Genomic DNA, 21,976 nt, shown 5'->3' with positions numbered 1-21,976 from the left:
GTCGAATCTAGGGTTCACTATACTTTGAGGGCGTGGTTGAAGGAGGGCCCTCAAATTTCTCTTCAGCGATAGGTCGTCTCTCAAGAGGCGTGGCTCGATGAGCTGTCCGTCCCCGGTGTGGTCACTTCCTGTGGAGTTTCCCCAACCCTGCGAGGAGGGGGAAGAGGACGGGGGTAGGGGGGGAGGAGGGCGGTCGTCCGGGGTTAGGTTGGGGGTGTAGGTCCGTTCTGGGCGGGGGATGACTCACAGCCCATCCCATCTCCCCGACGCCGCCCGCCCGCGCCGAGCTAGCTCCATGGCTTAGCGGAGGAGGCGGCGGCTAATGGGGGGAGGGGGACTCTTATTTTGTTAGGGGGACCGGGCCGAGGCCCGACCGGCCTGGCAGGGCTCGCCCGGGGCCGGGCGTCATGTCTCATGCAGCCGAACCAGCTCGGGACGGCGTAGAGGCCAGCGCGGAGGGCCCTCGAGCCGTATTCGTGCTGTTGGAGGAGCGCAGGCCGGCAGACTCAGCCCAGCTGCTCAGGTGCGGGACGCCTGGGGCCGGGAGTAGCAAAACTAGGGTTTCCGGGGGCCTCATCTGAGGGATCGAGGGTCCCGGATTGGGATTGGAGTTCTTTGGCCTAGAATTGGAGGATGTAGGGGCGCCCGTTTTGTTTGTGCGTGTGTGAGAGAGAGTGGGGGGGGGGGTTACCTAAGGAATCATGTTGTGGCCTGCTTGGGCTGAGACTTATAAGGAGTCGTGGGAGTGCTTCGAGGGGGCCAGGGTGAGATTTGAGGGAGGCCCGTTGGATAGGTCTAGAAAGGTAGATTCTGGAGTATGCCCAAACTGCTCTGAGGCAGCCAAACTTGAGGGTCCTTTAGTAGGGCATACGCGAAATGGATTTGAGAGGACGCTCCGGTGAGTCTGCCTTTGAGGAAATCGTAGAATCATTTTTCCCTCAGGGTAGGCGAAAGGGTCCTGAGAGAAAAACCGAGGTGCTGTTTTAGCTTGACTCCCGGTGACTGGTTGCTGTCTGGTGATAACGTGAACCTGGAGCGTTTTGGAAGTATCTCACGCCCTGAGTGTGTGTGAATGAGCCTGAGAAACAACATTCAACAAGACTTCACTAGAACACTCCTTTCACCGCTGCCCACCCATCGCGCTGGGGCCGATCTCTGGGATAGTGGAAAAGCTTGCCTTTCCTCTAGGAGTAGGGACTTGTAAGGGAGACCGCGAGTAGACCTGAGGGGGATGGAAGTACTGTTATCTTTTCAGCCCCGGGGGAAGGCCTCAGACCTTATTTGGGAACCTTAGAGGAGGGTCTTGTTCTTGCTGCCACTCACTCTATTCTCCAGAGTCAGCCCTGCCCACTCCCTACCCCCCCCCCCTCTTCCTTTTATTTCACTCTCCGGTTTTGTCTCTCAGTTCCCGGGTGTAATCTTGAATCTGTCTCCAGAGCTAGAGTGAGTACCGATTGCACCATCCCGGCCTGGGTGGGTCCTCTTGTCTGTCTGGCCTCTTAACCCTTCACTATCATCCACTCTGTGAACCTCTAGTCCTCCCTGTGCACACCCCCTGCCCACCCTACCACCCAACTTTTCCGACTTCTGTGCAATGGGTGGATGAGCATGGGAGGGGGTTTGTAGCCTCTTTTCTGCTCAGGATTGTGCTGAGCTCAGCCGCAGCGTTCCAGGAGCTTCCTCTTCCCAACTTCCTGGGTGGTTTTAGTGCCCCATCTGAGGGTGAGGAGAGAAAGGGAGACGGATTCTTGGGGAAGAGGGGAATGGAAACTTTTGCCAAGTGAAGCCACCCACAATTTTAGGATTCAAGAATAAGGATGCATACTTTTTCATTTTTATTTTTATTTTTTTCGTGCTGCGCTGGGGTTGGAACCCAGGACCTCTAGCATGCTAGGCAAGTGCTTTACCATCGAGCTCCATCACCCCCCCCCTCAGCAAAGATTCGCACTGAAGCACGTGCTTATGTTGCTTAAACACTAGGATCCTTTGTACCCAGCGTGGAGGGCTGAGTATAAGCCTTTCTATATATCTAATTCCTTGTAACAAGTTAAGCCATCATGGTAGTGGGTACAATTCAACTTATATAGTGTTTTTTTTTTTGTTTGTTTGTTTTGCTGTGCTGGGTATTGAACCCAGAGCCTCCTGGATGCTACCCAAGTGTTCTACTACAGAAGTGCATCTCCAGTTTCTGTATTTTTGTTCGTTTGATCGGGATTTTTGGTGTTCATTTTCTTTTTTGGTCTGAGACCGGAATTCTTTCTTGCTCATTGGCTAGCGCTCTACCAACTGAGCCACACCTCCAACCTGTTTTTTTTTAAAAATAATTTTATTACTATTAATGTGTTGTACAGAGGGGCTACCATTTCAAAACTCAGGTAATGTGTACTTTTTTTTGAAAATGTTACCCCCTTCCTTTACTTCCCCCCAGTTTTTCCCTCCCATCCCTGCTCATAAGTTACGCAGGTCATTTTCCATAGCGTATACTGAATCTGTTTGGGGTGTTTTTGAGACGAGGTTTCTGACCTTAAGCTCTCTGTGTAGCTCTGGCCACTTCAAAGTTGATTATTGTCCCTTCCCCTCCCCCCAATACTGGGGATATGTGGCTTCTTAGTTCTTGTGCCAGTAACTGTTGGTACTGGGGACTTGTGTGTTTTGATCTAAACAAAAACTAGGGGAGGGCTGAGCAGGTTTCGCCTACTAAGGGAAGAATACTTGTAGAAGGCAGACATCCACTCAAATTCTGTCTTGCAAGAACAGACTGTTGGAGACTGGATTGCATTTGTATTTCTGTATTCTCTTTTGAGCGGTGTCCCTAGAACTCAAGCTGGAGCTGGGAAAAACTCATTTTCCAAATGGTAGCTCTTTTTGTGAAGTGAACCAACCATAGTTCTCTTTGTGATGCGCTTAGTTTGGGTTACAATGGGCTGTTTGCCTGAGGACTGCCCCTACTAGCTCTGTGTGTTTACACACACGGGTTCACATTCAGCTGTGAGGAAAACAGTAGGTCTGGGGGGAGCTGGGAGTATTTTGAATGCAAAGTGGGAGAATCCTCCCAAAGTCTTCTGTTCTCCTCAAACTCAGATTGTTGCATGTGATAAGAGTGAGGGGTTGGGATTCTGGAGTTCTTATTGTTTAGATTCTGGGTGACTGAATGGAGTTAAGAAAAGGGGGAGGGGGAGGGGACAGATGTGGGAACTCCTGGAGGTGGTACCCAGCAGGGTGGCCAAGTATGGATGAGAGATCACACACACACACACACACACACACACACACACACACACACACACACTTCTCTGATGAAGGGAAGTATTAGGGCTCTCCACAGTAATTGACCACTACTCCTTCCTCAGCAGGGTGGCCAAGTATGGATGAGAGATCACACACACACACACACACACCCTTCTCTGATGAAGGGAAGTATTAGGGCTCTCCACAGTAATTGACCACTACTCCTTCCTCCCTTCCCCCCACAGCCTGAACTCTTTGCTTCCGGAATCCGGGATTGTTGCTGACATTGAATTAGAAAACATCCTTGATCCGGACAGCTTCTACGAACTCAAAAGCCAACCCTTATCCCTCCGATCCAGGTAAGACTCATCATATTCTCCTCCTGCTCCCCACTCCCACTGGAAGTGATGGGCAGAAGCCCTCAGTGCCTGCCCATTCTATGCTCTCAGAGACCTGTATTTTCTGGATGGTAAAATGAGGAGCCAGAAAGAGTGTCACACAGGAAAGCTGGTGGGCAGCCAAGATGTCTCCCACCAGTCCTGCCTTGAAGACCTTGACTTCCCTCATTGCACTTGCATACCTATTCATACACAACTCTGTAGGGACTAGGTGTGGCTTATGTGAATCCCTTCCTGTGGGTGGAGCCATGCCCTTAATCCCTATCCCCCACCCCCACCCTCTCCACATTCTACAATCCTTGCCCACCCTCAGTTTAGAGAAACCCTTGCCTGGTCTCTTGTTTCTGCCCCCAAAGCTTGGAAGTGTAAAGGTGCTGAGTCATCGGCCTGGGCTCTAAGACAGGGGAGGGGATGTGGAAGAGGGGCAGGAAGAGAGGATTGTGAAATCTGAGATTTTCTAGACTGACTAGCTACTGGCACCAGAGGCCTAGGCTTCAAGGAAGGGTGTCCTGGGGCTCCCCTGGAACCTGATGCCCAGCTCTTAGCTCAGACAGCATCACCAGTTCCAAATTGGGCTCAGGAGTGCTCTGAAACCACAATCTACTACCACTTCTGCACCTTTAAAGATGCCTCGTACTTGCCAGATGCAGGTGGTTCACACCTATAATCCTAGCTACTCAGAAGGCTGAGATCTAAGGATTGCTGTTCAAAGCCAGTTTGGGCAGGAAAGTTCAGGAGATTCTTTTTTTTTGGGGGGGGGGGTCTGGTCGTGGGGCCTGAACTCTGGGCCTGGGCGCTGTCCCTCAGCTCTTCAGCTCAAGGCTAGCGCTCTACCACTTGAGCCACAGCGCCACTTCCGGCTTTTTTCTTTTTGCTTATGTGGTGCTGAGGAATCGAACCCAGGGCCTCATGCATGCAAGGCAAGCGCTCTACCACTGAGCCACCTTCCCAGCCCTCAGGAGATTCTTATCCCCAAAAGAGCCAGAAGTAGTAGAGCTAGCATTGAGGAAAAGAAGCTCAGGGATAGTTCCCAGGTGGTGAGTTCAAGCCCCAGGACCAGCACACACAAAAAAGATGCCGTTTGCTAACTCCACTTAGTGATGAACTAGCTCCCTCTGAGATTTCTCCATTAGGACTTAGGGCTGAAAGTCTCTTGCCTAGATCTGGTCCCAGAAACTCCCACAACAGATTATATGACCAGTAAGGTACCAGTAATTCAAGCCTATAAGTAATCCTAGCTACTCAGAAGGCTGAGAACTGAAGATCCAGGTTCAAAGCTAGCCCAATCAGGAAAATCCAGGATACTCTCACCACCATCTGTCTATCAAAAAGCCAGAAGTGGAGGTGTGGCTCAAGTGGTACAATGCCATCAGTGAGTGATAAAAGCTAAGGGACAGTGTCCAGACAGTGTGGACACAAAATATGGCAATGCCTCTCCTGTAACATTGTCAAGACAGGGAACAAGTGATTGCTGGGTCTCCTCCCACATACTGTGACTCTGTTAAGCTTAGGAAGTGAGCTCTAGCTTACATGTGGCCCCATATTTCCCATTCCACAGCCTCCCAATATCACTGCAGGCCACACCAGCCACCCCAGCTACACTCTCTGCATCGTCTTCTGCAGGGGGCTCCAGGACCCCTACCATGTCATCATCTTCCTCATCGAGGGTTTTGCTGCGGCAGCAGCTCATGCGGGCCCAGGCACAGGAGCAAGAGAGGCGTGAGCGTCGGGAACAGGCCGCAGCCGCTTCCTTCCCCAATCCTGCACCTGCTTCACCTGCCATCTCCGTGGTTGGCGTTACTGCAGGGGGCCACACTTTGGGCCGGCCACCCCCTGCTCAGGTGCCCAGGGAGGTCCTCAAGGTAAGGTGAAGTCTGATGGCCTGTGGGCATGTTGGTTTTTCTTTTCTTTTTCTTGGTATCTTTTGAATGAGGCCTTCATGACTCCAGGTATGTCTTTGATAGTGTTTTAAGTGCTCTGTGCAACTCTCCCATGTGTTTGTTTTCTTAGGACTTGCTAGGGGTTCTAGGAGGCCCCAAAGGATGTCGTGCTGGACCTCGGAGGGTCATGTTAAGGTGTCTTGGGAAGCTATGTGTATTACTTTATAGATCCTTTAGGTGCTATCAGAGACTATGGAAGTCTGGGGAGTGGTGCATTGGTGGTTCAAGTCTTTAATCCTAGCTCCTCAGGAGTCTTGAGATCTGAAGATCTAGGTTCAAAGCCAACCTAGGCAGGAAAGTCCATGAGACTCTTATCTCCAGTTAACCAGCAAAAAGCCAGAAGTGGAGCTATGGCTCAAGTGATAGAGTGCCAGCCTTGAGCAAAAAAGACCAAGGGCAAGTGTGAGGCCCTGAGTTCAAGTGCCAGGACCAGCATAAAAGAAGAGACAGACAAGAGAAGAGATGACATTGTCCAAAAAGAAATGTACTCATACCGGGCGCTGGCTCACGCCTATAATCCTAGCTACTCAGGAGGCTGAGATCTGAGGATTGTGGTTCAAAGCCAGCCCGGGCAGCAAAGTCCGAAAGACTCTTTTCTCCAATTAACCACAAGAAAACCGGAAGGGGTTCTGTGGCTCAAAGTGGTAGAGCACTAGCCTTGAGCTGAAGAGTTCAGGGACAGCTCCCAGGCCCAGAGTTCAAGCCCCATGACCAACTGGCAAAAAAAAAAAAAAAAAAAACTGGGCGCTGGTGGCTCACACCTGTAATCCTAGCTACCTAGCTACTCAGGAGGCTGAGATCTGAGGATTGCCATTCAAAGCCAGCCTGGACAAGAAAGTCCATGAGACTCTTATCTCCAATAAATAAAACTACCAGAAAGGGCTGGGAAGGTGGCTCAGTGGTAGAGTGCTTGCCTTATATGCATGAGGCCCTGGGTTCGATTCCTCAGCACCATATAAGCAGAAAAAGCCAGAAGTGGCACTATGGCTCAAGTGGTAGAGTGCTAGCTTTGAGCTGAAGAGCTGAGGGACAGTGTTCAGGCCCCACGACTGATTAAAAAAAAAGAAAAAGAAAAACCACCAGAAAACCCGAAGTGGCACTGTGACTCAAGTGTTAGAGCACTTGCCTTGAGCTGAAAAGCTGAGGGACAGTGCCCAGGCCCAGAGTTCAGGCCCCAAGACCAACAAATAAATAAGTAGGAAAAGAAAAAAAAAGGGCTGGGAATGTGGCTCAGCAGTAGAGTGCTCACCTAGCATGCATGAAGCCCTGGGTTCAATTCCTCAGTACCACATACACAGAAAAAGCCAGAAGTGGCGCTTGTGGCTCAAGTGGGAGAGTGCTAGCCTTGAGCAAAAGCAGTTTAGGGACAGTGCCCAGGCCCTGAGTTCAAGGGCAGGAGTGGCAAAAGAAAAAGAAAAAAAGAATGAAAAAAAAGTACTGATTACCTGACTTATGAAAACTGTACCCCTCTGTACATCAACTTTATAATGACAATTTAAAAAGTGAGAGAGAGATAGCTGAGCACTGGTGGCTCATACCTATAATCCTATCTACCAAGGAGGCTGAGATCTGAGGATCATGGTTCAAAGCCAGCCCAAGCAGGAAAGTCTGTGAGACTCTTAACTCCAAGTAACTACCAGGAAATCCGGAAGTGGAGCTGTGGCTCAATAGGCGGAGCACTAACATCGAACACAAAAGCTCAGGGACAGCGTCCAGGCCCTGAATTCAAGCCCCAGGACTAGTACAGAGAGAGAGAGAGAGAGAGAGAGAGTGCTTTGGGCACTGTGACAATGTGCCTCTAGAAAGAGAGAGAGAGAGAGTGCTTTGGGCACTGTGACAATGTGCCTCTAGAATCAGATCCTGTCAGCCATAGGTAGATCTTGGGGGTGAAGGATTTTTGAGAAAAGGAGATTGGGTCATTGAAGAAATTCACCAGTATTTTTGAGGGGTTCTCATATTCTGGGCCCAGTTTGCCCTACAAGAGCCTACGAAGAGAAGAAGCAAGGATCAGTTAAGGATCACAGATGAACAAGAATTACCTCTGTGAATCCTGTTCTACCTTCTCCCCTTCCCACCACGGCCCTATTATCTAACAGGTGCAGACCCACCTGGAAAACCCAACGCGCTACCACCTGCAACAAGCACGCCGGCAGCAGGTAAAACAGTACCTGTCCACCACACTTGGGCCCAAGCTGGCTTCCCAGGCTCTCACACCACCTCCGGGGCCTGCAAGTGCCCAACCATTGCCTGCTCCTGAGGCTACTCATGCCACTGGCCCCACAGGCAGTGCTCCCAACAGCCCCATGGCTCTGCTCACCATCGGGTCCAGCTCAGAAAAGGAGGTAAGAGGCTATAGACAACATTCTCATGTCTCCATTCCGGTTTTTTTTGTGCCTTTTCTAGGTTTGAACTCAAGGCCTGGATGCTTTTCCTGAACTTTTTTCCTCAAAGCTGGCACTCTACCACTTGAGACATATCTCCGCTTCTGACTTTTTGGTGGTTAATTGGAGATAAGAGTCTCGTGGACTTTCCTGCTTGGGTTGGTTTCAAACCGCAGTCCTTGGATCTCAGCCTTCTGAGTGGCTAGGGTTACAGGCATGAGCCATTGGTGTCTGGCTCAATTTTTGTGTATGTGTGTGTGTGTGTGTGTTACTGGGGATGAAAGTGTGTGTGTATGTGTGTGTGTGGTACTGGGGATGAAACTCAGCACCTTACACACGCTCCTATGCTATACCGTCAACCTCTCCTTTTTCTAACCCAGTCTATTTATTCCATTAGATTGATGATGTCATTGATGAGATCATCAGCCTGGAGTCCAGTTACAATGATGAGATGCTCAGCTATCTTCCCGGAGGCACTACAGGACTACAGCTCCCCAGCACGGTAAGGCCCTGAGATGATGGGTTTCTCTGATAATGAGGGCATCATTCTATCAAGACTATACCTGTGTTGGCTATGTAGATATGTGACACTGTTGCGGTGGATTGTACTAAGAGGGAGAGAGGCCTTATGTTGAGAATGGAGTGTGCCATTGCACACTCCATTGAGAAGAAGCTTTTGTAGAATTTAATGTGGATGGGGTACGGAGTTCATGGAGATATAAGGACATACTAAACCACTTGAGTTGTGCTGTGAGAAGTACCAAGAGGTAGGAATCATGTAGCAATTTGAATATCCCAGGGGATTTTTCTGGTTATGGAGATATACCCAGATCATGTAATAATTGGAACATGCCAAAAGGCTCAAGGTTTATGGGCTAAAACAAGTTGACTGGGTTGTGAACTGGTGGCTCACACTTGTAATCTTAGCTACTTAGGAGGTTGAGATCTATGGATTCCAGTTCAAAGCAAGCTCAGGCAGAAAAGTCTATGAGAATCTTATTTCCAGTTAACCAGCAAAAAGCCAGAAATGGAGCTCTGGCTCAAATGGTGGAGCACCAGGCTTGACAAGGCTAAATGAGAACCTGAGACCGTGATTTCAAGCCCTAGTACCAACAGAAATAAGGTTGGACCTTATATTAACTAGATTCTACCAAGTCTTACAATGAACTATAAGGACTGGGACTGGTTCCTTGTAGAAAGGGTATAAAATTTTCTACAGTGAGGGAGTGTCATTATAAAGTTTTTTTTTTTTTTGGTGCCAGTCCTGGAGCTTGAACTCAGGGTATGGGCACTGTCACTGAGCTTTTTGCTCAAGGCTAGCACTTTACTACTTGAACTATAGCTCCACTTCCAGGTTTTTGCTGGCTATTTGGAAATAAGAATGTCATAGACTTTCCTGCCCAGGTTGGCTTCTAACTGCAATCCTCAGATCTCAGCCTCCTTAGTAATTAGAATTACAGGCATGAGCCACCAGTGTCTGGCTAAGTTATGTGTTTCTGTTTGCTAGTCCTTGTGCTTGAATTCAGGACAATGTCTCTGAGCTTCTTTTGCTTAAGGCTAATGCTCTAAGCTACAATTTCACTTGCATCTTCTTTGGTAGCTTATTGTAGATAAGAATCTCATGGGGGCTGGGAATGTGGCTTAGTGCTAGAGTGTTTCTGTAGTATGCATGAAGCCTTGGGTTTGATTCCTCAGTACCACATAAACAGAAAAAAGGTAGAAGTGGTGCTGAGGCTCAAGTAGAGTGCTAGTCTTGAGCAAAAAGAAGCTCAGGGACAGTGCCCAGGCCCTGAGTGCAAGCCCCAGGATTGGCAAAAAATAAAATAGATAAGAATCTCATGGACTTTTCCTCCCCAGGCGGGCTTTGAACCATGATCTTCTCAGCCCCCTGAGTAGCTAGGATTACAGGCATAAGCCACCAGAAATAAAGTTCTGAATTTAAAGAGTGTCATAACTTGGCTGGGAATGTAGCTTAGTGGTAGAGTGCTTGCCTAGCATGCATGAAGCCCTGGGTTTGATTCCTCAGTACCACATAAACAGAAAAGGCCAGACGTGGTGCTGTGGCTCAAGTGGTTGAGTGCTAGTGTTGAGCAAAAGAAGCTTAGGGACAATGCCTAGGCCCTGAGTTCAAGCCCCAGGACTGGCAAAAAATAAATAAGCTGGGTGCCGATGGCTCACACCTGTAATCCTAGCTACTCAAGAGGCTGAGATTGGAGGATCATGATTCAAAGCCAGCCCAGGCAGGAAAGTCCATGAGACTCTTATCTCAAATAAACCACTAGAATACCCAAAGTGGTACTGTGGCTCAAGTGGTAGAGCACTCTCCTTGAGCTGAAGAGCTGTGGAACAGCACCCAGGCCCAGAGTTCAAGCCCCACAACTAAATAAGTAAATAAATAAATAAATAGTTGTATTCATCCTGGAGCTTGTGGCTCACACCTGTAATCCTAGCAACTCAGGAGGCTGAAATCTCAGGATCACAGTTCAAAGCCAGCCTGGACAGGAAAGCCCATGAGACTCCAGTTAACCACAGAAAGCCACAAGTAGCACTGTGGCTCAACATGGAGCACTATCCTTGAGCAAAAATGCTCAAGGACAGCACCTGGGCCCTGAGCTCAAGCCCCACAACCAACAACAACAAAAAAGTATCCATTTGGGGCTAGGGATGTAGCAAGCAAATGCTTGTGCAGTGTTTGTTCTGTGCAAGGCTTTGGTTTCTGTCATCAGCTCTCAAAAAAAAACTGGTACCAGCTTATCAAAACTTTATATTGATTTGGACATAGCTAGAGATTAAGATCTTATATATTGGAAGTGGCGCTGTAGCTCAAGTGGTAGAGTGCTTGCCTTGAGCTTAAAAGCTGAGGGACAGCGCCCAGGCCCAGAGTTCAAGCCCCATGACCGACAAAAAAAAAAAAAAAAAAGATCTTATATATTAGGTAGATCCAGAAGATTAAAGGATGTTTCAAGACATAATCTATCAAGAGGTACATCTTGGCACACACATATATTATTGTATTGTATTAGAAAATATCCAGGATAGTGTGGAGAGGGAAAAAAACAAACAAACAAACTAGTCTAACATTTTTTAAGTGCTAGTTGTTGGATAAGAACTCTTGGGAGATCAGAATGTGCTGGAAGACAGTAGAGTCTGGACCTTGGTACATGGCCAATGAGAGACCATACATAAGGTAGTACAACTTGATCATAGCGGAAGGGTACAGATTAGGTTAGAACTCTTCAGAAGGGCAGATTTTGGATAAAATGTTGCCATGACAATTTACCAAGGTCTGAGAAGATTGGGTTGGAGTGTTCCAAGAAATTGGATCGGAATGTTGAGCTGGGAGGAGCTAATGGACTGGAATGTCACATCAGAGCCGACAGAGACCTGAGAAGGATGCCTTTCCAGTATTGCTTCTCAGAGCTAGCCCTGGGATTCAGAATAGGGACTTCGGAGGCCACTGAAGGGTTTGAGGGCTAGGTGGTGGGGGTGATAGGCATGTCACATATGCATCAATCCTCACAAAGCAAACAAGGTCCACTTTGCTCTATGACTTCAGTTGAGTTGCCATGTGAAGTTGCCTCAAAGAAGGAGAGTCCCGAGGAATCATCCAGTCCTTGGGTTAGAAGGCCCTCATCTTTGGGTGTTTACAGGGTCAGAATCCTGGTTGTGAGAAAAGTAGATTAGGGACTGTTCTCAACTATTATTTCTGTGTCTTTACTACCTCCAGCTGCCTGTGTCAGGAAATCTCCTGGATGTCTACAACAGTCAGAGTGTAGCTACGCCAGCCATCACTGTAAGTAACTCCTGTCCAGCTGAGCTGCCCAACATCAAACGGGAGATCTCTGGTAAGTACTCAGTGAGGGGGGAGGGGAGGTACTTTATATCCCATGTCACACTCTGTCTTTAGCCTACCAGGTCTGAAATTTGGGCATTACAGAAAAGAGCTGAGGCTGGGGTAAGACTCAGTGCTAAAGCAACTGCTTAGCATGTACAAGACCTTGGAATCCATTCCCAGCACCATAAAATAGAAAAAGAGAAAAAAATTGTTGGGTACCATCTGAGGCTCACACCTATAATCCTAGCTACTCAGAAGACCGAGGTCTGAGAATCACAGTTATGAAGCCAATCCAGGAAAGAAAAGTCCCTGAGACTCTTATCTCCAACTAACTCATAAAAAGTTAGATGTTGGGGTTTGGCTTAAGTGGTTGAATGAAAAAAGCTAAAGGAAAGCATCCTGGCCCTGAGTTTATGTCCAAGTACCAGCATGCACACATGTACACACAAAAAAATTGGGTTGTTTCCTCTTTTTTCCATTATGGCTTATGGTCTTGCTCCTTACTTCCTTTCTTCTTGGGTTTAATAATTAGCCTGTGTCACCATGGATTTGTAAAAACAAAAAAGTAGTTTAAAAATATACTTTTTTTTTTTGCCAGTCCTGGGGGGGCTGAACTCTGGGCACTGTCCCTGAGCTTCTTTTTGCTCATGGCTAGTGCTCTACTAGTTGAGCCATTGCACCACTTCTGGCTTTTTCTGAGCAGTTTATTGGAAATAAGAGTCTCACAGACTTTCCTGCCCAGACTGACTTCAAAGCTTGATCCTCATATCTTAGCCTCCTGAGTAAGTAGGATTACAAGCATGAGCCACTAGTGCCTGGGTTACCTTTAAAAAGTCTGGGCATGGTTGTGGTGCACACCTGTAATCCCAGCAGAGACAGGAGGATTGCAAGTTCAAGGCCACCCTGAGTTATGTATTGAGACTTCATCTAAAAAAAGTCACTTTAAAGCAAGATGGGGCTCTAGGTAATTACATGCTGGTAATCTTTTAAGCTACTCTGAAGACTGAGATATGAGAGTGGCAATTTGAAGCTAGCCCAGGCATATAAATCTGAGAGACTCATCTCCATTTACCCAGCAAAAAGCCAGAAGTGGAGGTATGGCTCAAGTATTAGAGTGTTAGCCTTGATCAGAAAAAGCCAAAGAGAATGTGAGGCCCTGAGTTCAAGCCCTAGTACCAGAACACACACACAAAAAGTCATTTCAGTCCAGGCTCTATAGTACACCACCAGCCTGTGCCTCTGCATTCACACAGGCTCCCTCCTTTCCAGAGGTCTTAACCACCCCTGTTGTTTTCCAGAAACAGAGGCAAAGGCCCTTTTGAAGGAACGGCAGAAGAAAGACAATCACAACTTAAGTAAGTCTGAGAGCATGTATACTGGCCTATGTACTCTACAGCACTGCTTTGCTCATTGCTTTGAGTCTTTACTTTGTCCTTGGGGAATCCCCTCCTTACAATAGCCTCCTAGCACCCGTTTCTTTCTCCCTTCCCCCATTGATGATTCTTTTTTTTTTTTTTTTTTTTTGTCGGTCATGGGGCTTGAACTCTGGGTCTGGGCGCTGTCCCTCAGCTCTTCAGCTTAAGGCGAGCGCTCTACCACTTGAGCTACAGTGCCACTTCCGGTTTTCTGGTGGTTTATTGGAGATAGGAGTCTCACGGTCTCTCCTGCCCGGGCTGGCTTTGAACCGCAATCCTCAGATCTCAGCCTCCTGAGTAGCTAGGATTACAGGCGTGAGCCACCAGCGCCCGGCTTCCATTGATGATTCTTTCCTACTCTTTTTTTTCTCTCCCCCTGCCTCCAAAGTTGAGCGTCGGAGGCGATTCAACATTAACGATAGGATCAAGGAACTGGGCACACTCATCCCCAAATCCAACGACCCGTGAGTCTGGGCTGGGGGCCCATGGGAGGTGTGGGGTATATGCCCTATGCCAGGGAAGTTATTTCTTGGTGAGTCCATCAGACATGCCTTGCCTTCGCAAGAGTTCTTTGGTCTCTACTTAACTTGAGCAGGGTTTCAGACCATGTATCCCTGTCTCAAATTTAAATGCATGAGGTTATGGACATTTCTACCTAGTTTTCCATTCATTTAGCATGCACTTTATTTCCTCAAGATTTATTTCTTGAAACCTGGCACCAGGGGCTCATGCCTGTCATCCTAGCTACTCAGGAAGCTGAGATCTGAGGATTGAGGCTCAGAGCCAGTTGGTTGGGGCAGCCAAATTTTGAGAGACTCTATCTCCAATTAACCAGCCAAAAGCTGGAACTAGAGAGGTAGCTTAAGTGATAGATTACCAGCCTTAAGCAAAGAAAAAAGCTTAGGAAGAGCTTGGGGTTCTAAGTTCAAACCCCAATATCAGCACAAAGAAAAAAAAACATGACGTATTTATTGAGTCTTGGCTTTTTGCCGGATACTTTGGGAGGCTTTGAGGATACCAGAGAGAACAAAAAAGACAAAGATCTTTGTCCTCTTGGAATGGACGTTTTGGTGGAGGAAGACAGGCAATTAATGTGATAAGTAAAATCCAGTTGGGTGTAGGTAGCTCATTCCTGCAATCCTAGCTACTTAGGAAGTTGAAATTTGGAGTTTATCAGTTCAAGGACAGCCCTGAAAGAAATCTCCAAAATAAACAAATGGAGTAGTAGCTAAAAGATTAAAGAGTGGCAGCCTGAGAAAGCAAGCTGAGGAAGTAGGCCAAGTTCAGACTCCATTACTGCAAAAAAGAAAATCTGTGAGATCCATAGGATGGAGTTGGGGGTGCAGCTTAGTGGAAGAGCCCTTGCCTAGCATGTGCAAGGTACTGGGTCCCATCTCCAGCTCTGTCTGCAAAACAGAGAGCAAGAGCAAAAGAGCTAAGCTACATGGATGTCTAAAGGAAAAGTATTCTGCTTACAGGTGCAGCTGGAATAGAGGCCCTGAAATGAGAATGCTTTTCTATGTTTTAGAAGCACTGACAGGCCATTGTGGCTATAGTGAGATGAATCAGAGGGACATATATACCAGAGGAATCAGAAGGGGTCAGATCACAGGGCATCCAGGGCTCAGGGTGTGATGGCCACTACTAGAAGATTCCAGGCATCCTATATCCTTAATGTCCACCTCCCATTTCAAGTTCTGGATTACCTGGCACAGTTCCCCCCCAAACCCCGCCCCCACCTGCTGCTCTGAGACTCCACTCGCAGCACTTCCCGTTTTTCTTCCCTGGAGCCCCACAGGGAGATGCGCTGGAACAAAGGCACCATCCTGAAGGCCTCTGTAGATTACATCCGAAAGCTACAGAAGGAGCAACAGCGCTCTAAAGACCTGGAGAGCCGACAGAGATCCCTGGAGCAGGCCAACCGTAGCCTGCAGCTCCGGATTCAGGTCTGGAAGGAGGAGACAATGGCAGGGCTGATGGGCTGGTTTTCTGCAGGTGGAGGCAAAGGAAGAATAGGCCAGAAGAGATTCCTTTATTGTCAGACTTAAAAGATCCCCATGTTTTCCTAACTTCCATGATTATTGTTATGATGATAAGGATAATATCATTAAACCTGGTGCAGGTGGCTCACCCTGATAATCTTAGCTATTCAGGAGGTTGAGATATATCTATCTGTATGTATGTATACATAGAGAGAGAGAGGGAGGTGGGGATATAGTGTGTGTGAATGGCCAGGAGCTGGTGGCTCATGCCTGTAATCCTAACTACTCAGGAGGCTGAGTAGCTGTGATCCTTAGATTGCAGTTCAGAGCCCGGCCCAGGCAGGAAATTCCATGACACTTTTTTTTTTTGTCAGTCCTGGGACTTGCATTCTGGGCCTGAGTGCTTGTCCCTCAGCTCTTCAGCTCAAGGCTAGCGCTTTACCACTTAAGCTACAGCACCACTTCCTGTTGGTTTGTTTGTCGGTTGTGGGACTTGAACTCTGGGCTTGGGCGCTGTCCCTCTGCTCTTCAGCTAAAGGCGAGCGCTCTACCACTTGAGCCAGTACCACTTCTGTTTTTCTAGTGGTTTATTGGACATAAGAGTCTCGGTACTGGGAAGGTGGCTCCGTGGTAGAGTGCTTGCCTTGCATGCATGAGGCCCTGGGTTCGATTTCTCTGTACCTCATAAGCAGAAAAAGCCAGAAATGGTGCTATGGCTCAAGTGGTAGAGCGCTACCTTTGAGCTGAAGAACTCAGGGACAGCGCCCAGGCCCAGAGTTCAGGCCACACAAATGACAAAAAAAAGAGTCTCACTGACTTTCCTGTCTGGGCTGGCTTTGAATTGTGATCCTCAGATCTCAGCCTCTTGAGTAGCTAGGATTACAGGCATGAGCTACCGGCACCCAGCTTCCATGACATTCTATATCTCCAGTTAACCACCAGAAAAACTGAAGTAAAGAGTGCTAACCTCAAGCAGAAGAGCTAGGGGCAGTGTCCAGGCCTTGAGCTCAAGCTCCATGACCAAAAAAAAAAAAAAAAAGAATACTAGTGAATGATAGCTAATGTTTATCTTGTACCATAAACTGTGACATGAGCTTTGTAGCTCATTAGATCCTCACATATTAAATAGGGAGTGTTAACAGTCTCTACGGATTGTAAAGGTCCACGACTAGCAAGTGGCTAAGGCTGAATTGGAACCCAGACACCCTTCCCTTTTAACAGTATCCTTTTTGACCTCTGAGAGACTTTGAATCCCATTTAATTTTGTACCCATCCTTTATTCTTTTGGCAGGAGTTAGAACTGCAGGCCCAGATCCACGGTCTGCCAGTACCTCCCACCCCAGGGCTGCTTTCCCTGGCCACAACTTCGACATCTGACAGCCTCAAGCCAGAGCAGCTGGACATTGAGGAAGAGGGCAGATCAAGTGCAGCCACATTTCATGTTGGAGGAGGACCTGCCCAGAGTGCTGTCCATCAGCAGCCCCCAGCACCGCCTTCTGATTCACTTCTGGACCTGCACTTTCCCAGTGACCACTTGGGGGACCTGGGAGACCCATTCCACCTGGGGCTGGAGGACATTCTGATGGAGGAGGAGGAGGGGGTGGTGGGAGGACTATCTGGTGTTGCTCTGTCCCCTCTGCGGGCTACCTCTGATCCCTTGCTCTCTTCTGTATCCCCGGCTGTCTCCAAGGCTAGTAGCCGCCGCAGCAGCTTCAGCATGGAGGAAGAGTCCTGATAAGGCCTCACCTCTCCCCTGGGACCCCATTATACCCCACCCCCACCTAGGCACTGAGGACAAGCCAGGGTGAGGTCCTGCCTTCCCCCCCCCTACTTTCCCATGAGATTGCCCTGCCCAGGAATTCTGGGGGAAGAGGTGATGTGATTGATCAGGCCCCAACCCTATAATAAACAAGGAGGAGGAATCAGATGAGAACCTGCCCCTGTACTCTAAGGACTCTCCTAATAAGTTGTACTAAGTAAAAAACAAAGGAGATATCAGGATGCTGCTCCATCCCTTCTGTGCAAATTGCCAGTCTAGCCTATCCTGGCACTGGAAGAAGAGTTAAAAATAAACTGATTGAGGTCCCAACCCTGGGGGTTTAAGCCCTGCTCCTTTCTCCTATGAACCTTGCCTGGGCAAAGAAGTGAGAGTCTGATCCTACCCCTTCCCCCTGAAAACTCAGTCTGGCCTTCTTGGAATGGAGGCCAAGCCAGGCCCCATCCCTTCTCTGAAGAAGAGCCAAGCACAGGTTTTTCAGGTATGGAGGAATTAGTAAGGATCTGGCCACCCACATGGAGATCAGCCCTTTCCCTTCCTCTTAGCAACATGCCATGCAAGCATTCCACACTTCTGGGAGGAGTGGCACTTAAGCTCCCTGCCTTAACCTGGGACCAAACTGAACTGACCTAGGAGGGCTCAGAGTTGATCTTGCTTTTGGGAAAGTGGGCAGCTTTTGAAATTTTCTGCATTAACTTCCCAGACGTAGATCTCAAGTGAGACTTAAGACTCACCCTAGGGCAAAGTCCTGCCTTCTTCCTTGAGTGGCAGCGTGGGAGGTAATGGAGTTTTAAGTGGGGATCCATTCTAGATGCCACAAACCAATTGATAGAAACGGGTCTTGCTGGGGAATTCCTCAGCCCAAGAGAATGTAGGTTCTCTCCTATAAGGCAGGAGCTTAGAAGAAGGATTGCAAAAGCATATTGTATTTTATCATTTGTTTATGTGATTTTTTTATTGACCACCCTAACCTCTGGCCCCCACCCAGTTCTCCATTTGGAGCAATCACCCTGGTTCAGAGTTATTAAGAGACACTCCCCACCCATCCTGGCCTCTCCCGCCACTTACACCCAAGGAGGGTGTACTGAGGGGTCTGTAGGTTTGTGAATAAGATAATAAATGCTAGGCGTGTTTGATGCGCTTTTAACTTTGGCAAAGAGTCTCCTGTCCTTATTTTTGACTGTGCAGTGAACAGGACCCATGCCAGCCAAGCAGGATAAAAATTACTGGAAGAAACAGATTTCTGAGAGATAGATAAAGTGATTTAAATAGAGAGCTTGGAAGAAAACCACCAGCAAGCACAAGCAATCAGACCTTTTAAGGGCCTGCCAGGCATCAGTGAAGCTGCTGCCATTGATTGCTTCACCTGATTTATGTCCCTGAGGAATGTTGGTTTGGAGCTCTGCTGTGTGTTCCCATTTCCTGTTTAGAGAAGCTCAGGAACAGAATTTAAGTACCTGTTCTGAAGATAGGCAAGTGGTAAATAGCTGAAACACTCAATGGTAAAGTTAGTCTGGCAAGTTCACTTTTTTCGGCTGTGCTGATGATAGAACCTAGGGCCTCAGGCATGCATGCTAGGTGAGAGCTCTACCATGAGCTACATTCCCCACCCCTGAATGCTATTTTTTTAAATCTGGTACCAGGGTTTGAACTTGATGCCTTGTGATTATTGGCTAGTTTACAGAGCTGGCATTCTACCACTTGAACCATGCCTCCAGGCTGGTATTTATTCATATTATTTATGTGTGCCAACATTGGGGCTTGAACTTGACCTGGGCACTGTCCTTTAGTTTTTCAGTCAAGGCTAGTGCTCAACTACTTGAGCCACACTCCATTTCTAGCTTGGGGTGGGAGGGGAGGAGTTCCTTAGATGTAAGAATCTCATGGACTTTACTACCTTGGCTGGCTTTAAACCCAGTTCCTCAGATCTCAGTCTCCTGAGTAGCTAGGACTGCAAGTGTGAGCCACTGGTGCCTGACCAAATTTGTATGTGTATGTTGGTAGTGGGGCTTGAACACAAGGGCCTTTTGATCTCACTTGGTTTTTTTGGGGGGGAGGGTTGTTTTTGTTTTTGTTTTTTTGGTCTGGCATGGGGCTTAAGCTTGGAATGGGCACTGTCCCTCAGCTCTTCAGCTCAAGGATAGCACTCTACCACTTGACCACAGTGCCACTTCTGGTTTTCTGGTGGTTTATTGGCGATAAGTCTCACAGACTATCCTGTCCAGGCTGGCTCAGAACTGTGATCTCAGCCTCCTGAGTAGCTAGGAATACAGGCAAGAGCCATTGGCGCCCGGCTTCACTTGGCTTTTTTCTTTCAAGTCTGGTGCTCTACCATTTGAGCTATACTTCCACTGGCTGTTAGTCTTAATCCTCCAGATCTCATCATCCTGAATAGTTAGGATTACAGGTGTGAGGCACTGGTGCCAGGCTTTTTGTTGCCACCTGAGGCTTAAACTCAGGACCTGGGCACTGTCTCTGAGAGGCTAACACTCTACCACGTGAGCCACAGCACCACATCCGGGTTTTTCTGTTTATGTCGTACTGAGTAATTGAACCCAGGGCTTCATGCATGCTAGGCAAGAATTCTACCACTGAGCCACATTCCCAGCCCCCATGCTAACTTTGAAACTGTTAAAGAAGTAAATGAGCCAGGCACAGGTGGCTCACGCCTGTCATCCTAGCTACTCAGGAGGATGAGATCTGGGGATCATGTTTCAAAGCCAACCTGGGCAGGAAAGTCCATGAGACTCTTATCTCGAAGAGCACTGTGGCTCAAGTGGTAGAGTGCTCTCCTTGAGCTGAAGAGCTAAGGGACAGCACCCAGAACCAGAGTTCAAGCCCCATGACTGACAAAAATAAAAATAAGAAAAAGAAGCCAAGCACTGGTGGCTCATGCCTATAATCTGCCTACTCAAGGAGGCTGGGATCTGAGAACTGGTGTTCGAAGCCAGCCTGGGCAGGAAAATCCATGAACCTCTTACCCGTAGTCAAAGAAAAAGCTGAAAGTGGTACTGTAACTCAAGTGGCAGAGTGCTAGCCTTGAGCAAAAGGAGCCCAGGAACAGAACATAGGCCCAGAGTTTAAGCTCCAGGACCAGAAAAAAAAAGGAAATTGGTCTGGGAAGGTGGCTCAGTGGTAGAGCGCTTGCCTTGCATGCCTGAGGCCCTGGGTTCAATTCCTTAGCACCACATAAGCAAAAAAAAAAATGGCCATCTGGAGACAACACATGTTTTCAAGGTAGTGGAAAGAGCAAAAACAAAAAACAAAGTGCCAGGAATGTCGGTTCATGCCTACAAACCCAGCACTAGGGAGGTTGAGGCAGGTTGAGGCACTAGATTAAGGCCAACCTGGGCTACAGAGTGAAACCCTGTATCAAAACAGTGATGAAATCCCCATGGTTGGGAAGATAGAGCTCAGTGGTAGAGTACTTGCCTAGTGTGTTCAAGGTCTTGAGTTTTGATTCCCAGCAAATAACACAACATACAACACAATACAACATAATAGAGGAATAGGAAAGCAATTCAAATTTAGGTCAAGAAGAGCAAATACAAGTAACTTATTGAATGCTGAGAACAATATTTCTTGGAATTTCTCACCCACTCTGACCACAGAACAAGCATGAGGTCTAATCATTGCATCTTTCCTACTAAGACTGTAACCCTTACATCACCAAGCCCAACCTCTGGGTGACAGGACAGAACTTAGTCACTGCCATTTCCCCACTGGAATGTGACCTCTGAAAATTGTGACCAATCCTGATTCTCCACCATGAAACTACAATCCCAGTATTTGGGAGGCTGATGCAAGAAGATCCCAAGTTCAAGATCAGACTGGGCTATATAGCAAGACTTAGTCCTAAAACAAAAAGATCACTATATACATTGTTGCAAGTCTTAGCAAAATGCTAAGACAGTGTTGATGCAAAAAAAAAAAAAAAAACTGGAACATTTAGATCAAGTCCTTTATGGTTTTAAATCCCCAGGAGTCCAAGTTAGGAGAGAGTGAGTAAGGGGTGACATCATGGGGCTGGGAAGGTGGCTCAGTGGTAAAGTGTTTGCTTTGCATGCATGAGGCCCTGGGTTCAATTCCTCAGCACCACATAAGCAAAAAGAAAAAAGCCGGAAATGGTGGTGTGGCTCAAGTGGTAGAGTGCTAGCCTTGAGCTGAAGAGCTGAGGGACAGTGCCCAGGCTCAGAGTTCAGGCCCCACGGCCAGACCCCCCCCAAAAAAATGTACTCATGACCTGACTAATGTAACTATAACCCCTCTGTATATCACCTTTGTAATAGCAAAAAAAACAATTAACTATGAGTCCAAGGACATAGAGGAGTAAAACACAAAGATTTTTTTTTTTTTTTTTTTTTTTTTTTTAAATTTTATTTTATTTTATTTGAGAACATACTGTACAGAGGGGTTACAATTACATGGGCAGGATAATGCATACATTTCTTACCAAGCATTGCATCCTCCTCCTTTGTTTACCCTTCACCTCCCTTCCCAGCCTCCCCCCTCCCTCCCACCCAATCATACCCCCCCTCCCCCCCCCCCCCCCAACCGACATTGTAAAGCTGGTTTTGACATGACATTTTGTACTTCTCATTGTTGCAACAGGTCCACCTGAATCCTTAAACGACTTGTTTGTCCCCGTCTCCTCCACATGTTATACTGACATCAAATATAGTGAAAGCAGGGGTTACAAAAACACAAAGATTTTTTAAGAAGATAAACAGCCAGGTGCTGGTGGCTCATGCCTGTAATCCTAGCTACTCGAGGCTGAGATCTGAGGATAGGGGTTCAAAGCCAGCCTGGACAGGAAAGTTGGTGAGATTCGTATCTCCAATTAACCACCAGAAAACCAGCAGTGGCACTGTGGCTCAAGTGGTAGAGCGCTAGCCTTGAGCTGAAGAGCTAAGGGACAGCGCCCAGGCTCAGAGTTCAAGTCCCACAACTGACAAAAAAACAATGTATACCCTACAAAATTTAAAAAAGTGAGGGAAGGGGTGGGTTGGAAGGGATGGGT

General features: G+C 47.7%; 1 protein-coding gene across 3 annotated transcripts; it reads left to right on the top strand.

Annotated features, from left to right (window-relative positions):
• The first annotated feature begins 217 nt into the window (after positions 1–217).
• On the top strand, positions 218–18,113 carry Tfe3 (transcription factor binding to IGHM enhancer 3). 3 transcript variants are annotated; one of them, XM_042669241.1, is made up of 10 exons: positions 218–523; positions 3,474–3,587; positions 5,185–5,488; positions 7,663–7,908; positions 8,345–8,449; positions 11,675–11,792; positions 13,081–13,137; positions 13,586–13,661; positions 14,996–15,143; positions 16,471–18,113. In XM_042669241.1, exons 1-10 carry the CDS (start codon positions 408–410, stop codon positions 16,912–16,914), a joined length of 1,728 nt encoding a protein of 575 aa, XP_042525175.1. In that variant the 5' UTR covers positions 218–407; the 3' UTR covers positions 16,915–18,113. The 3 variants fall into 3 exon arrangements, with proteins under 3 accessions (XP_042525175.1, XP_042525176.1, XP_042525177.1); XM_042669242.1 differs by lacking the exon at positions 218–523 and having other exon boundaries at positions 3,500–3,587; positions 5,250–5,488; XM_042669243.1 differs by lacking the exon at positions 218–523 and having other exon boundaries at positions 3,521–3,587; positions 5,204–5,488.
• Positions 18,114–21,976: the final 3,863 nt, after the last annotated feature.

Source organism: Dipodomys spectabilis, unplaced genomic scaffold (assembly GCF_019054845.1).
Source record: "Dipodomys spectabilis isolate Male_0828 unplaced genomic scaffold, ASM1905484v1 ptg000492l, whole genome shotgun sequence".
NCBI lineage: Eukaryota > Metazoa > Chordata > Mammalia > Rodentia > Heteromyidae > Dipodomys > Dipodomys spectabilis.
The sequence above is the reverse complement of the archived record's forward strand: the minus strand, read 5'-3'. Positions and strand labels throughout refer to the sequence as shown.